At 36.5% G+C, this 16,851-nt stretch overlaps 1 protein-coding gene across 1 annotated transcript in view; it reads left to right on the top strand.

Moving 5' to 3' along the window:
- Positions 1-1,275: 1,275 nt before the first annotated feature.
- Positions 1,276-16,851, top strand: part of LOC113115955 (ER membrane protein complex subunit 2-like) — a 29,801-nt gene continuing 14,225 nt past the window's right edge. Inside the window, exons 1-5 of the mRNA XM_026283705.1 lie at positions 1,276-1,377; positions 2,494-2,607; positions 5,897-5,961; positions 8,552-8,637; positions 10,067-10,124. Of these exons, the coding sequence (XP_026139490.1) occupies positions 1,338-1,377; positions 2,494-2,607; positions 5,897-5,961; positions 8,552-8,637; positions 10,067-10,124 (363 nt within the window). The 5' untranslated portion in view covers positions 1,276-1,337. The remainder of the gene's footprint in view (positions 1,378-2,493; positions 2,608-5,896; positions 5,962-8,551; positions 8,638-10,066; positions 10,125-16,851) is intronic.

Here is a 16,851-nt window from a genome sequence, read left to right as displayed (position 1 = left end):
ACTAATTTAGTTACTTTTTGGAAGAAGTAACTAGTAACTGTAACTAATTACTTTTTAAAAGTAACTTGCCCAACACTGTTTAACACATGGCCCTGTCAGACAAAGGTGTTTTTGCTCATTCAAAAACAACGAGAGGTTCTGAATGAATTAACAACCTCAATTAGGATGACAGTGTCAAACCTGAAAACCTGGTAAATATATACTAAATATGACAAAAACACAACATTAAATATATGGATTTGAAATGGTAAATCTTTTTTGTGAATTGAAAATGAATTGTCTGAATAAATGAATACTAAAAGTATTAACTAACTTACCCCCTTTGAACAGTATAGTGTATTGCCTTTTAGTTATTTCCCAGCACTGCCGGACAGCTAGCACTGGCTTGTTTTCATGCGGTTGTTGTAGCTTTCCAGCAAAAAGCCTTATCCACATATCAAGTGACTGCCAGGAGACCTGGAAATTACGAATCCACAAGTCACCAGAGTCAGAGCACAATGAACCGCACTAGTTTAGTAGAGAGGATGGCATTTTCTAGGTGCTCTTTTTACACCACTACGCCAGCAGTGTCCTTTAGAAAACAAACCTTGGTTAAACAGTGTACAAGCAGCCACAAATGACATAAAGTTTAGGTTGTGCTACTATAAACAAGCATGTGCTGAGTCCACTTGGTGAGTGCACTGTGTGGTAGACACAGCAGAGTAAATCACACGCTGAGCCAGATCCACAATTCCTTAGAGACCAATTGAGCACATAGAGAGAAAATAGACACAGCATATAAAACCACAATAACCTTTAGAAATGCTACAGTATGAACACTTTCAATGATAACAAAACAGACTAAACCTTATGAATTCAGTATAAAGTGTCTTTTATTAGGCTACTGAATCCACATTATTTATTTGCTAAAACCGAAACATTATGAATTGTTATTGTTTTTTACCCTTTCTAATTATTAATAATTAAATAGGATAATGATATCCTGAAATTATTAATTGCTACTGATGTTTGACTTACATCACTGATTCCCCCATATTTTGAGTTTTATTTATTTAATTGTTTATTAGTGTATGTATGTACATAGATTTTGAAGTGATCCATCATCTTAAAACGTTTCAATTACTCTTTAGTTACTTTGTGATTTTGGCTAAATGTTATATATTTGAATGCAGATCTTAAAAAAAATAAAAAAAATCATTTTTTAGGATTTAAAAAAAAAAAAAAAAAAAAAAAAGGTTGGATTATGCCTTTTCCCTTCATTGACCCTTCTGACAGCGTTATTTGACGACGTCACTGTCATCCACCAATCAGCTCACAAGGGGCGGAACTAGGAAAACATGTCGTCTGTTTCGGAGCTCTACGATGTCAGCTGGGAAGGTAAATTACTTTGTTTTCGTTAACAGCGGATATCAAGATACAAAATATCTTTCTATAACAATACTATTGATACTCGAGTTATTCATTTTGTACAGATTTACGAACTATGTGTCCTATTCTTTTGCGCTTTTCTTTGAAGACAAAATGCTATCTTTGGTAGCCAGTTAGCTTAAGAAGGCACAGCTTAGTAGCAAAACCTGTATAAAATATAATTTTATGTTCATATAAGATGTAAAGGTTCAGTGTGTATTTAATTATTTAGTGATTTATCTAAATTGTAACGTTGAAACGTAAGAGAATTATTAATGTAAATCTTATCATTATGACTCTCTGGTCTGTTTATGGTGGATTTGAGGATTTGCAAAGATCATTTCAGATGTGATATTGATGCACCTGAATATCATGTTGTTCACCTATCAATCAGACAATAAAGAATGATTCAGTTCACTTGAGATGATCATCATTTCCCGTTGTTTTTATGATGAAACTGTTTTGTTGCCATAAATCTGACATCTTAATTCAGTGTAATGGGGTTTTATAATAACCGTCAATGATTAATTTAGACGAACTCATCAATGATATATTATATAATGATGCATGACTTACTCTTTAGTCACAACTTCGTTTCTCAAATTGTGCTGGAGTGCTAGCAAAATGTTTTTTTTTTTTTTATATATATATAAATACTATGACATTGTGACATTACTTTTTACTTATTGCTTTTCTTACTTTCTATCTTATGTGTAATGAGGGAAAAGTTAAGTAAGCATAAAAGCATTTCTAAACTCACTGGATGTGATTTTTTTTTTTTTTTTTTTTATATATATAAAAAAAGTTTTTATATTTTTGGCCTTTTATCAGTTTGTAGTATTTTTGTTTTAAATATTTTTAGAGAATACTGTCATCATCAGGATGTTGTATTTTCTCTAGACTGTTTTGATTAATTTAAGTATAGTCAGAAAACATGTCCATCTAATGGATCACTAAAGATACTAAAACCAATGAGGGAGATGAATATAGAAAGTACGTTATATACACAATTAATAATTGATGATGAAAATAAATTGGTGATATATTTTCAGCCAAAGACTAATGTGTTTCTTTATTGCATTTCAGAGATGCGTGACAAACTCCGTAAGTGGAGAGAAGAGAATTACAGGAACAGTGAGCAGATTGTGGATGTCGGTGAAGAGTTGATTAATGAGCATGCATCTAAACTGGGAGATGACAGTAAGTACATTTACAGTAAACAAAACCAAAGTTATAAGAAGTCTTAAAACACAAATAACCTTTAGCCTCAGTTTATTAAAAAACTTAATGGCTTTTATAATTCGGTCCGGTTTAGGGTGATGGCTGCCAGGCAATGATCAGATGCATTTCTAATGCACATATAAGCGCATTCCTTCAGTAGAAGAACTGACAGATATTTAACAAATAAATAGGCTGAATAACTATAACATTTCATTGTGTGGAACAATTATAGTCCTCGCAAAACATTGAGGTTATATTCTAAGAATTATCTCAGAGAGCTCCTATTTTTTCTAACTAGGATCCTTAGCTTAAAAGTGATTCAGGACCAATCTGAAAGCAACTCTGAGTGCTTTTAGGAGTAAACTATCAAGCCTTCTCTTACAGGTGTAATTTTTCCTGTTGTACAGTAATCTCTCTCTCTCTCTCACACACACACAAACACACACACACACATTATATATGTATATTATAATTTTTTTATTTACCATGCTGTCATACTTAACATATTTTATAGGAAATCAACAGTGACAAAATAAGGTTCTGAAAGTGCTGTTATTGTTTGTGTGATCACTTTACTTATAGAAGGTTGTGACAGACCCAATTTATCACTGCTGCGTAGTTGCCAAATATGTTAATGTAGTGATTTACTTCGGTTTCTGGTGCTATGGCATTTTTGCGTGGTATCGGAGATGTTAGTATGTTTCTAATAAGATCACAGACATGATCCCTGCACAAATCAATGTCTAGCGTCTTGTTAACTCACTGTCATGCATTGTGTGCAACACTTTTCTTCTCCCTCTACATGATTCATCCATTTTCTCCACTGCTAAAGAAACTCTTAAGCTTCTTATAAGTCTTCGTCCACACTCCTAACAATGTTGGACCTTAAGACCTCTTTTAAGGGTTAAGATGCTTTCTGAATTTCTTTTTCTTTATTAGGATCTTTTCTTTAGTTTTAAGAGGAAACACCCACATTTGTATGATTTTTCTTAGAATTTTGTTACTAAGAGCAAATCTCAACAAGATTTTACTTGAATACGGGCCCTGAAGTCTGACAGTAATTGTCTTGAAATTTATTAAAGGCGTTGAGTTTGTTACAAAAGCAGTGGTTTGATGGCTGTGATTTAAAGAACTTCTCGGAAAGGGTTTACTTTTAAAATGTGAGAAAACACTCTCTGAACAGTTGTTTCTAAATTCACTATTTAAAGTACTACTACTAAAAAGTAAAAAATTTGGTTAAACAGAAATATATACAGATAAACTTCAATACGAGAATAGTATAGGTTTTGCACTCTGTGGAACAGTCTGGGCAATACAGTTTCAGTGGTGGAAGCTATTAACCTTTTATTTTTCTTCTTTTCTTCAGGCAAGACTTTTCAAAATAATCATTTATTCAAAATTTCAACATTAAACTTTTTTTTTTTTTTTTGGCTGAAAAATTTGGATCCATTAATGGAATAATGGCTTATTTTTCTCTCTAACAAAAGTATTGTTTGTCGAGTGTCTGACCGCTTGAATATGACTATTGCAGAAGGTGGAAAAGAGCACCAATTCTTTTTTTTCTTTCCCTAGACTTAAAGATCCGATAACAAAAAGACTTTTCAGCTTTTCTCTTGACACTGAAATGAGGTTATAGTGGAAACAGCAGAAACATTTCAGATGGCTTAATATTTATTTGCTTTGGTCAGTTATGGGTTTGTGAGCCAGACAAGCAGATGAAGTCTCTGCAATCGTGTTGTCAAACATAGCCACTAAAGCCAAAACTCTCTTCAGCTAAAATCATTATCTCAGAGGTGATCCAATCCTTCAAACTGGCTCTAAAACTCACTCCTATAGTTGACAATTTTGGTTTACCAATTGGAGAAATTGGGATCTTTTTCTACACAAATCGAATTTAGGCCTTTTTTCCCCTTCGTTTATATTGTTATTTTAAAACCACATGTAATCTCAAATAACTATTATTAAATAGCTTTGGCTGTTTCGTAAGAGAACAACACTACTGTTTGAGGAATCTTAGCAAACAACAATGAAAGATCCAAGCTGTAAGTTGCCAAACAGCTCTCAATAAGGAATTTACTGCAAGACGCGCTCATACTAGCAAACAAAAGAAATTATGACTGTTTTCATGGCTATAGAAATATTTTTCGAATTTCTAGATCTGTTATCTGATTATGGAAAAAATGAAGCAAAGATCAGGGGAATTCCTCTTCTTCTACTTTTCACACAAATTGCACCTTTACACAGACACCGAGCAGTTGCTGTGTGATGGGTTGTATTTTACTGATGCATAGTAAAGTGTATATATAGTCCATAAATCCATACTGGTGTAGTCCTTTACAGAAACTTAATATTTTTTATTTTATATTGTTGTGATTATGATTCATACCGTCCTTTAAAGAGCAGGGTAAATACTTTACACAGCTTGTTTTTTATTGAAACCAGCTCTGAAATTGGCTGTGAAACAAGATGGTAATTATCAAAGCAAGACTTGGAATCATAAAAACAGCTCAAAAAAACTCCAGGCGTTTGTTTGTTTTGGCATATCAGTTTTTTTCTTGTTCAGTGGGATTTTATTGTTCTTTCTCAATTAGCACGTTTGAAATCGTTCAGCCGATAGACTCGGGCATGCTTGTCCAAACACACTTGTCTGTCATGGAGCATTAATTTCATTAATTGGATCCATTAGCCAAGCCCCCTAATCAGTTTTCTTTATTGAAAATAGAGCAGCTAAAGCCACTCACTTTGTTACGGTTGCCTGTTGAATATTAAACGTTGCCATCTTGGAAATTACTTAAGCATTTAATAGTAGGAATTTAAAATTCCTGTAATCTGTCAAAGTAACGACGCATTTCTAGGGCCGAGACGACGATAGCTGCGCAACTTCAGCACATAACGCATGTCATGACGAATAGAGGGTGAAATTCTCTCACCCTTTGCGGTGTTTGACTGAACCGATACTTAAAACTGATGAATCCGCTGAGGTTTTCTTGTCAAAATTCGGCGTCTTAGTTTTGTTTGGCGGTGTGGCGTGAATTTCCTGAGCGTTTCCATGAAACCTGCCAGCTCGCCCACACCCGGAGATTACGAAGACAAACTATATCGCTGATAGATGTTAAAGATTGTCTTTTCTAATGATACAGAGAAGTAATGTCACAGTTTGCTCGAAAGGAGTTCACATGGCCTCAATGTTCATTTGTCATCTTTGCTACCATGATGACAAATGGACTTCCTAATATGGTGTCATTTTATGTTTGTCTCCTGTGTTCAGTTTGGATAATTTACGAGCAGGTGATGATTGCGGCACTGGACTGCAGTCGTGACGATCTGGCCTGGGTGAGTTTTCTTTAAGTAACTTTCTCGCTCTCTCTCGTCTATAGACTTTCAGGTTAGATGTCATGTTGAATGTGGATAAAAAAAAAAAAATCTAAAAATAAAAAAAAATCTGTGAGAGATAGATTTACAGACTTTACAATGGTAAGCTCTGTATAAATGTCCTAGATCGTTTAATTTTCAAAACTGTTTTATGGTGCTTTTGTGTACTGAAAGTTATTTTTTAATAAGACATTTCGCCAGCTGAACAAAAAAAAACAAAAAAAAAAACAAATGGATTAAGATTAAAATCAGGGATGTTCCGGATCCTCCTTGTTGACTTGAGACACTTACAGTAGTCCGTTTCAGAGGTTTTTACCAGTGGCTAGGAAAACAGCGGGAAAAACCGTCAGTGAGCATGATTGGTCAGCCGGGCTAAGCCACAGAGCAAACTTTCCATCTTAACCAGGGAAACATTGGATTTGACAGTAACCATTCCCTACCAAGTCATGAGTGTGTGAAAAAACAGGGGCCTGTTCATCTCAGTGGGAAAGAACTGGTAAAAGTAGCATCCTGCTTTTGCTTTTTATAGTATCCAGTGTGGAATTGTGGGATCCCGCTGTGCAGTGCTCTGAATTCTCACCCACGTCACTTGCAATTTTTCACGTCTTCCCTCACAGCTGTATGGCCGACCTGTTTATCATGGCACCCGTGGGCAGGAAAGTTCCTGTTTCATTTTATGGTCAGCAGAAACCTTAGCTGTAACATTGTCTTGTCAAACTAGTCACATCACACTTTTTAGAGTAGATCTATAAAGTTTTTAAATGCTGTGGATGAAAAAAAAAAATTGTAAGAAGCCACATTTCATCACCCTTGAGAGTTGTAGTATAATTTTCAAGTGCTCTGTAATCCAGCAGGCTTTGCATAGTCACTCAAACTGTGGTGCAAAGAATACATGAATTATTTCTTTGGGCAAACAATTATGGCATATGTTTAATGTTTCAGTATTTTTTATGTTAGCCCTATAAAGTGCGTAGATTTTTTACAAAATGTAATTCTTTGTTTAACCTTTTAAAATTAAAAATGTACATATTTTTTCAGTTATTTTTGCATCCTTTTAATTTAAATCATAATGTTTTCTTTCCCTGAATCACTAATCTTTAAATTATTTGTTCATAAAATAAACTATTAATTTCTCTCTGTTTCTCTCTGTTCTAGTCTAAATATAAATATATATCTATATAAATAATTAACACTACTGTTAAAAATGCTGTTAATTGGAACATTCTATTTATCAAAGAAGTTTTAAGAAAAACAGTTTCCTCAAAAATGTTAGGCAACACAACTGTTTTTAAAAGGGCCATATGATGCGATTTGTAGTTTCTCCTTACTCTTTAGAGTGCTACAAGCTCTTGGTGCATGAAGAAGATCTGTAAAGTTGCGTAGACTAAAGTCTCAAATCCAAAGAGATATTCTTCATAAAAGTTAAGACTCTGCCACACCCTCCTAAAATGGCTCATTCAAACACGCCCCCGCATGTCTATGTCACTATGTGGAAATATTTGCGTAATGCTGCCCAAATGTTCATGCAAAGAAAGAAGGCGTGGTTTCAGTAACCACAGTTAGTGTTGAAGCAGCCATGTCAGGGAGATGCTGTGTATCAATCTATATGAAAGCAAAAGCACTTTATTTGGCCTTCCGAAAGTAGATGAATTAAGGAATCTTTAAGATTACTTACATTTGTTCCCCTTTTGGGCTTGAACTGATGGTAGAACTAAGGACATTATTAAGTGTCTACATTTATTTTGAAAGATGAAGCTTGTGATTATGGAAAGGGGTCGTTACATTTCCGATGAGTGCTTGCAGTGTTCAGCTAGTCACAATGCACTGGGTCAGCTGGCCAATCAGAGCAGACTGCGCTTGTCGGAATGAGGGACTTTGTTGAAAACTGTGAGTTTGAGAGAGGCTGGGCATAGAGGACCTACAATATTGTACAGTATTAGAAAAATAATTTGTTTTTTGAACATTAAAGCATGTCAGCATATTCTGTTAATCCAAATACAGAAAATTAAGGTCTTTAAAAAAAGCATCATATGACCCCATAAACACTGATATTAATAAGGAATGTTTCTACAGCACCAAATCAGCATATTAGAATGAATTCTGATCATGAGACTATTGCATTTTAAAATCTATTATATATATATATATATATATATATATATATATATATATATATATATATATATATATATATATATAATGTGTGTGTGTGTGTGTGTGTGTATATATATATATATATTATGTATATATATATATACATATACATATATGTGTATATGTATATGTGTATTTGTAATATTTCACAGTAAACTGTAAAGTATCTTTTTAAATGAAATAAATTCCTCCTTGTTGAGCTTAAGAAATTTATTTAAAAAACGTTTAACAGCATAACTTTTAAACAGTAGTGTAAATTTCTAAATATATTATTAACACCAGCTTAACCAATATCAAGAATTTACAACAGGACTTTAACAGACCAGTGGAAGAAGACTGGAAAAGTTGCATGTTCGCTTGGTCAACCCCAGTACTGTTGTTGTTGTGTTTTGCGTAGAGTTGCCTACAGGAGCTGAAGAGGCAGTTTCCAGACAGCCACAGAGTGAAGCGATTAGCAGGGATGCGGCTGGAGGCTCTGGAGAGGTAAGACACACCGCAGCACCGTCTTAACACCACGGCCTTGGATAAGCTACAAGAGAGGGTGATGGGAGGTTCTGGGACGTAAGTGGCAGGATGCGTGGGAAGGGAGGCTGTTTATTTTGCAAGCCACCGTTCCTTCTGCTAAGTGGAAAAGCGAGAGAGAGCGCTTTAGCCCTCGGTAGTCCTGCGGCTCTTTTGCCTGAGCCAGGAATTCTGAAAACGGAAGTGGTCTTTCCCGCTATTATTCTAGGAGTCCCTCTATGCTTCCCCCCGATTTTCTGTTTTTGTCTCCCTGGTTGGGAAAACAAAGCCGGCCTGACCTGTAAACATAGTACCTATGCTCTGCGTTTTCTCTCAAAGAGAAATTAGCCCTGTCTCTATGTTTGCGCAAACAATTAAAAAGCTCGTAAATTAATGTTAACGTATAGAGTTTCAGCAGGATTTCAGTTGTTTCGGTCTGCGCACCATATCTTTATCGCCGTGTTTATCTGTTGTGCCAGAGGCTGTTCTGTAATTGTGAGTGATTGTGCCTGCACGGTCAGATTAAATAAACTGCAAATTTGGGTCTAATTGCCATCAGACGCTCAGCTTAAATGAAACTCTCCCCTCCACACCCACATGGTTGAATCCTACATAAATAGAGTAAGTCAAAGCGGCTGGTGCCATGTGAGATGTGCCAGAGAATGATTGAGCTCTAATGTGGATGTGAAAAGAGAAGTGGCGTTGGAGCTCAATGATAATAAAAACCAGAGCTGCTTCTGTTGTTGGTTGTGGGCTGAAACAGGTTTTGATCATAAGACCGACTGCCTTGGCTGCACCAGCATTAGCTTTGCAGGTTGTCCCTTGTATAAAAAAAAAAAAAAAAAATGTAAAAAAACAAGCTCGATTTCATCTTTCATCCGACATGACAAGTGAAGTTCTTGTGGCATTGTCCTCCTATTCTTCAGAAAACACTGTGTGAGATCAGAATCGTAATTCATAACATCTTTTCAAACACTCTGTGCTCTCCAACCCTCAGTTCAGGTTGAAGGGCCCGTCGGGTGTATTTATTTATTTTTTTGCATCTGTAACTCATAGATGTCTCTCCTCGGAATGCTTTTTAAGTGAAATGCGCTTCGAAACGATGCCTGATTTGTGGTGGAAGTGCAGGCTGATTTGTTTAGAGGTAAATCAAAGTGCAGGCAATCACGTTTGTGGATTACTGTACACTCTTTGTAGAGCTAGTAAACCTTGCACAACAGTGGCTATTTGAGGAGGTACAATAATGGCTGTTTATTTCTGCCACTTGGATACGTAAGCTTGGTCACCATAGAAATAAGCCACTCTGTATACAAAAAGTTGTTTACTGTGAACTTTATGTGATAGCCCTACCACTTAATTTCACATGACCGGTGTTCTTGTTGATTGTCCTTAAACATGATCTCTGTTGAAGGTATGAGGATGCCAATAAGCTGTATGACTCAATATTACAAGATGACCCGACTAATACGGTAAGCAAAAAAAAGTTTTTTTTTTTTTTTTTTTTTCTCAATTCAGCCATATGTGTTAAATGCTTTCTCCCCTCAGTGACCTTAGCTGCTAAAAACACACACACATAAACACAGTACACACAAGTGTGTGGGGTAACAAAGACCATTGATTTATGGACTTCAGTTGTATTAAACACGACCGGGGCAACCTCAGCAAAAATAAATGCCTTGCCTTTTGAAGATGAGGATTTATTGTTTTCCGAAGACTCAGGGGTCCCAGGGGTGCTGATTTTTTTCCTTGTTTTTTTTTTTTTTATATATATACCTGTAACCTTTGGATAACCTAAAGGAATAGTTCATCCAGAAATGAAAATCCGGTCTTCATTTAATCACCCATATGTCATTCTAAAAGCGTAAGGTTTCGTTTCTTCACAAATCAAATAGTTTTTGAAGTTTAAGTGAATTGAGTTGGTCTAGTTCACGAAACCGTTCTTGTTTCATCCACAAATTGGCTCATTCGGTTCTTGAGTTCAATTCAATCACTCAGTGATCCACTAGAAGTGAGGATCAGTGAATAACAAATTACATTTTGGTCTGTTTTTCACACAAAGTTAAACTACCATTCAAAACATACCAATGCTCAAAAATTTGATAAAAACAATATAGAATAAACAGTAATATTGTGAAATAGTTGAAATATTAATATCAGTATTTCACAATGTAGTTTATTCCTGGCAAAGGAATGACAAAGCTGAATTTTCAGGAGCCAACGCTAGTCTTCAGTATCACATGATCCTTAAGAAATCATTCTAATATTCGGGATTTTGTGCTCAAGGAAACAAACTTCTAAATATTGAAAACATGTTTGCTGCTTAATATTTTTGTGAAAAGTATAATACTTTTTTTCCCCCAGATTTCTGTCAATAGAACGTTCAAAAGAACAGCAGTTAGGTGAATTTCAGGTTGAACTGGGACAGATTTTGTCAGTGAGATGACAGGAAAAATTTTGTGAATTAACCCCTATTTGAAATAGAAATCTGCTGCAACATTACAAATGTATTTACTGTCACTTTTGAACCATAGAATGCTTCTTTTGTGAATAAATATATAGCGTAAAAAAAAAACAATCTTACTGACTCCAGACTTTTGAACGGTAGTGTATTTTATTTTTGGGCGAACTCTCCCTTTAAAGTATGTGGTTCAGTCATTATTTATTATTTAAAGATGACTTAGGTATTAAAAGCCCAAATGTACCATTTGCTATTGATTTGTCTTGTCTTGGCGTAACGCATGAAGCCTGTTTTTTATTCACTTAATATTTATTGAGATTCAGTGGAGTGGTTTACAGTATCCAAGTATGCTCCATGTTTTTCTAATATTTTTCCACCATCACCTCAAAACATATTGTACCTGCCCTTCATTCTTACATAAGGGCTGTGCAGCGATGCAGGAAAATAAATGTTTTAAAGTGTTTTCATAACCTTATTTGTTTTGGCCCATCCCTGTAGACGCAAAACACATTTTTTTTGCGCTGTCTTTACACATGGACTTGCTTGGATGTTTTAAACATTTTCTCTCAGCTGGCAAAGTGAACGATGAAGCAGATACTTTTGTTCTTGGGACATCGTGCACGGATTCCACACCTCACCGTCCATTTGTTTTGAACACATGGGGGCTTTGCTGGCAAAGTCAATAAACCCTCATGTGCACTCTGGAGGGACCCCCTTCCCACTGATATTCTCTTTCTGCATGTTTTCGGCCTTAAAGGGAAAGTTCACCCATAATAAAGAGTCTGAAATAATTTGCTCTCTCTCATATTGTGCCTAACCATAATAAATTTTATTCTTCTATGATACGTTTTTAGTAATGCCACTCTTTTGCAAGCAGTTATTATGAATGGGGAGTTGTTAAGTTTCAGAAAGTATGTACAAACAGGATAAAATATAATAAAAATCCATTTCATTATTACACTTTCTTTTTTAATCATATATTTAAATGAGTCATATGACAGCTTTAAAGTGTTATTGGCTGATAATCATCTCCTACATTGGACTGGTAACCATTTTGACTGAATCATTGAATAAGGGAGTTGAATTCAAGAACCAGATCAGTCAGATTCGTAAACTTATTCAGACTGGTATTCTAAACTAAATCAATGATTTATTGATCAGATCTGACTAGAAAAATAATTAATTTCACACATCAGACATTGCTGCTACTTTCATTAAATAAACCTGCCAAGGTTTAGCAAGAACTACTTTTATGACCTTTTTATTTTTTTTACTTTAGTGTCACTTTTTGATGGTTTTTATCATTTGGGACCTTGACAGCCTCAGTATTCACTCTGTTCTGTTAAATGTGGCCAGGATATTAAAAAAAAAAAAAATTTACTTCTTGTATTTCACTAAAGAAAGTCAAGCGGGTTTGGAGCAAGTTAATAAATAATGCCAAATTTTCATTTTGGGGTTTTCATTTTAAGCCATTGCTTCAAGCGATCACTGTCTTCATCTTGTGGGTGCAAAAAAAAAACTCCTGTCCCCCGTCCTCTCGTCCCTGCATTTGTTATATTGTTACCATTGATATTTATTTAACTATCTGTTACTGTTGGACCAAACTGCTCCCATCCATCTTTCTCCCTCTGAAAACGAGAGGCCTGCACTGTTTGTTTTTTGTGCATTTCAACCGAGGCACTCTCCCTATTCCCATGATCAAGGTTAAATTGCAAGCACATTTAACGGCGTGTAAATGGGAAGTTGAGAAGATCAGTGCAAAATGGATATCATCAAACCAGTGCGGTTACATTATTCTTCACAATCTTGTAATCATATCGCTTTGCCCCTCTGTTAACATCCAAAAGATATGAAACAAATTTCCCCTCAGGGAAATATGTTTCCCAGTGTCCTAGTGTTATCCAAGCCAAACACGCTTTGGAAAAGAATGTGGCAATTATGTGATTTTTGCAAATGTCCCCATCAAAGTCTTGCGTTTTACATGAACTTTGTATTCCGTAGTAATAAAAACCATGAGGTGAAATATGATATCCCATTACCTGCAGGTGAAATCTACTGGGTAAACTTAACTCAAAATTGTTAAACTGGGTTTTTATTTATGAACTGTCATTTTAACCCAAATTTGAATTGTCATCATCAATATAATGAAATGGTCCTTTTACACACAGTTCAGCAGAAAAAATCGCTGGAAAATACTGTCCAACCACGTCTCATTACCTCATCAGTCTCTCACAGAAACCGGCTGCAACCATCATCTCCTAAAAGGAAATGTGCATTTGTGAATGATCCCTCAGACAGCCATCATTTTTTTGAACCAGGAAGTCTGGGAGATGAAGTGAAATGGGCTGACAGATTCTTAAAGATTTGCTCGATCGCTCTGTGAAATGTCATGCTGCAGGATTATACTCTTTCAGGACTTATCATTAAGTTGCTCTCTATGTCAAAAGACCAGAACAGGCCATCGGTGTAGCCACGTTTCTCAGTGAAAAACAGAAAAAATCCCATGTCTTATCTTCATGCAGAATGCACATTGACAGGACATGGAAGGCTTGGTAGGATTCACCCACTTGTGGAAATGGTGTAGGCGAGAACCATGTGAACCACCCTGACAGAATTAGGTTCAGCCCAGGTTTTACTGATGGCCCTGAAAGAGATTTGCCTGTTTCCTGATGTCCAAACGCAAGTCGCCATCCAATGCATTTTGAGGAAGAGAATGGAAGAAAACCATGGAAGAGTTGTTGTGCAGTGGCAGCTAGACTATATTTTCCCACAATCCAATCCCAGGCGGGGTGACAAGAGGTTGTGGTATGGGAGGGATGACATCATCTAGGTCACCTGTCTGTAAATGCGAGGCTTATCTAAATGCTGTGTTTTTTAACATGTTCAGTGGAATGGGATGAGGGCACGATCCAAGAAAATGGCGGAAAATTGGCGACTACTGTGAGGACTTGTGAGGCATCCTAGCATGCAGAGCTGAGATTGGAAACTGAACTGTTGTAATTATAGGCTGTGGAATAGATGTGGTACCCATTAACCAAAATTGTTGAATCAACAAAAATTGTTCAAGGTTTCTCTGCCATGGCGGTGTCCAAAGAATGTTCGAACTCCTAGCCCTTCCATCGCTCATTATGGTCCAATACCTACAGCAATGATTTGGAGAAGTTCTTCCTGGCTTCTGTCAGTCTGTCTATCTATCTCTCTCTCTATCTATCTCTCTCTCTCTCTCCCTGTCAGCCTACCTACCCATTCATCCGTCTGTTTTTGTCTATTTGTCATTCTTTCCATCTATACATCTGTTGTGTCTTCCATCTATCACTCATTCTATCAGTCTACTGTTCATTCTTTCCATCATATATCTTTGAAGTGGTCTACCTTTACTCACTTAAAACATTGCCCATTGCTAAACACTTAAATGTAATGTTAACAAGCTATTTATTTTAACACTGATTGACATTTCAGGCTTACTGCATTCACTGAATTTCAGCACTTTCACTCTGCCTGTAATTCAGCAGGATAAACATGGCTGTGCTTGTGAAAGCAATTGAGGTCAATGAGAATCCTCCTGAGGTTGACCCCTAGAATTACGGCAATTACAGTGCAGAACAAGATGGAGTTTGTAAAGGTCAAACAGATTCTTCTGAACTGACACTACATTTTGGTCCAACTATATTTTTTTTCAAACAGTTCTTAGAAAACTGTTTGACTTTTCTGTGCAACACAAAAAGAAGAATTTTTTTCTTAATAGTGAAACACAGTGGGGTCTTTTGTTGCTTTACCTTCTTTATGAGTTTGTGAAGACAAGTACCTTTGGAACATTCTTTAAAATATGTGGCATGAGTGTGAGTAAATGATGACAAAATTATTGTCTTTCCTTTTAGCATTACATCAGAAGATTTGTATGTTCTCATTCAATTTGGACATTTTTACATTTAGTTTTTATTAGGAAAACACAACCACCTTTTTTGAGTTATTCTAATCCTTTTAAACACTGTTAGAAAGAACTTATCGGCTTCTACTGGTAATTTTTTCTGAAACCACTAGCAGGTAATTCTCTTATTTGAGGATGATTTTGAAGTCAGGTCGTGTCGGTACACCGCAGCGCTGAGAGTCAACTCCTCTTCACCCTGTGGGAATGACGTTTGCATTTGAAATCCCTGGAGGTGGGCTCTCAACAGCAGTCTGAAAGCAGAGCCAGGGGTTGATAGAAGCAGCCAGGTCCTTCACGGTGAGAGCCACTCAGAAATGCTTAAGAAGAAAGAATCGCAAAGAGAATGAAAATGAGATGCTGGCCTTTCCCAGATCATGTCGAAAGAGAAGTGAGAGGGGTGGGAAGGAATAAAGAGACTGAAATGGTTTGGAATAGCTCATTGTTTAATAAAGTTTCGTAAGACTCTCTGGTCTACCAGCCTCCGTATGTTTCCGTCGGTGCCAAGTGCGCTAAGAGGAAACGAAAGACAGATATGAGGGCCGAGTAAATAACCTGCGGTCGCAAACAGCCTTCCGTCTTGTTCAGTACTGAATACAAAGAAATCGTTCATTGGTAGAAACTGAACATTAACAATCAAATTTGGTAGCTTAAACTATTTGGAATTGCCATTTGATTCCATTCCAGAGTTTCTTTGAATACTTTTGGTGGGTAAAGTTATATAGCAATACAGAATGCGTACAATAATCCAAACAGCTTGAGGTTGTAGCTCTAGCCTTATTTCACCTGTCATCTGCAGCCCAGTAATGTGAAACCATGTCTTCCGCTGATCCAGTAAGTACTATCAGACTTGCGTACAGTAGGGGTTTGGCAGTTCATCAGCTCCTTAGCTCGAGCAGCCAGTGAAGCAGGTTCGTCTGGCTGCGTGGTTGATGGATAAGTGGATTTGGAGTGGCGGTGGTATCATAGCAGTTCCAGATTTATGGCCTTTCAGACGTGACTCATGCCCGGCTTGATGGAGTTTGGTCCGTGCTGTGGTAGTAGGGAAGACCCACTCTATCAAGTGCCAGTTCATAAATAATATCTGGGGCACTTCGAATGGTAAAGCTTCTGCTCTTTGCTCTCCTTTTACCAGCGAAAGGAAAAAAGAGCCGCTCCTGGAAAAGTCGTAGAACCTGGCGTAATACTTTCTGATTCAGATTGATGAGATTCTAATCCGCCTGAAGGTCACTTCTGCGTTGGAATAGGGCGGACGTTATTTGTGGCTGATGCAAACTGGGCTTTGTAAGTTTATGTGAATGCGTATGGCCCGCGGCTCTTTGGCAATGTGTTATTTTCACCACTTGAAATGGGTACTTGCTCTTTCTTATGTGAGCAACATCCTCGCTGATGCTTGTGTGCCAGAATCCAGAGGCTTTCTAATCTGATAAAGACATTACTTCTTGGTATCTGCTGTTATATTACTTATGACTTGAATGCAATAATAATATGCTTTCAAGGAAATGTCATATTGGACAATTTGATGGTGCAAGGCTGTTTATTGTAAAACTTCCTCAGGGGAAGAAAAAAAAAAAGGACTTCACAGGCCCTTCTGTCCAGTGACTGACAGCATTTATTTCTACGTAACACCCTGTTTCAAAGAAGGATTGATGCTTATACAATATACACTGTAACATTTACAACCCCTGTCATTGTTGGAAGGTTAAGAGGTTTTTTTTTTTGAAGAAGAAGAAGAGTAACACTAAATTTGCATTTTTTTAACTTTACCTTTTAGATTTAACATGTATCAAAATATAATTTAGTACCATACTTT

The sequence above is a fragment of the Carassius auratus genome, chromosome 16, assembly GCF_003368295.1.
Source record: "Carassius auratus strain Wakin chromosome 16, ASM336829v1, whole genome shotgun sequence".
Taxonomy (NCBI): Eukaryota; Metazoa; Chordata; class Actinopteri; order Cypriniformes; family Cyprinidae; genus Carassius; species Carassius auratus.
Note: the sequence above shows the minus strand (reverse complement) of the source record. Positions and strands in the feature narration are given on the sequence as shown.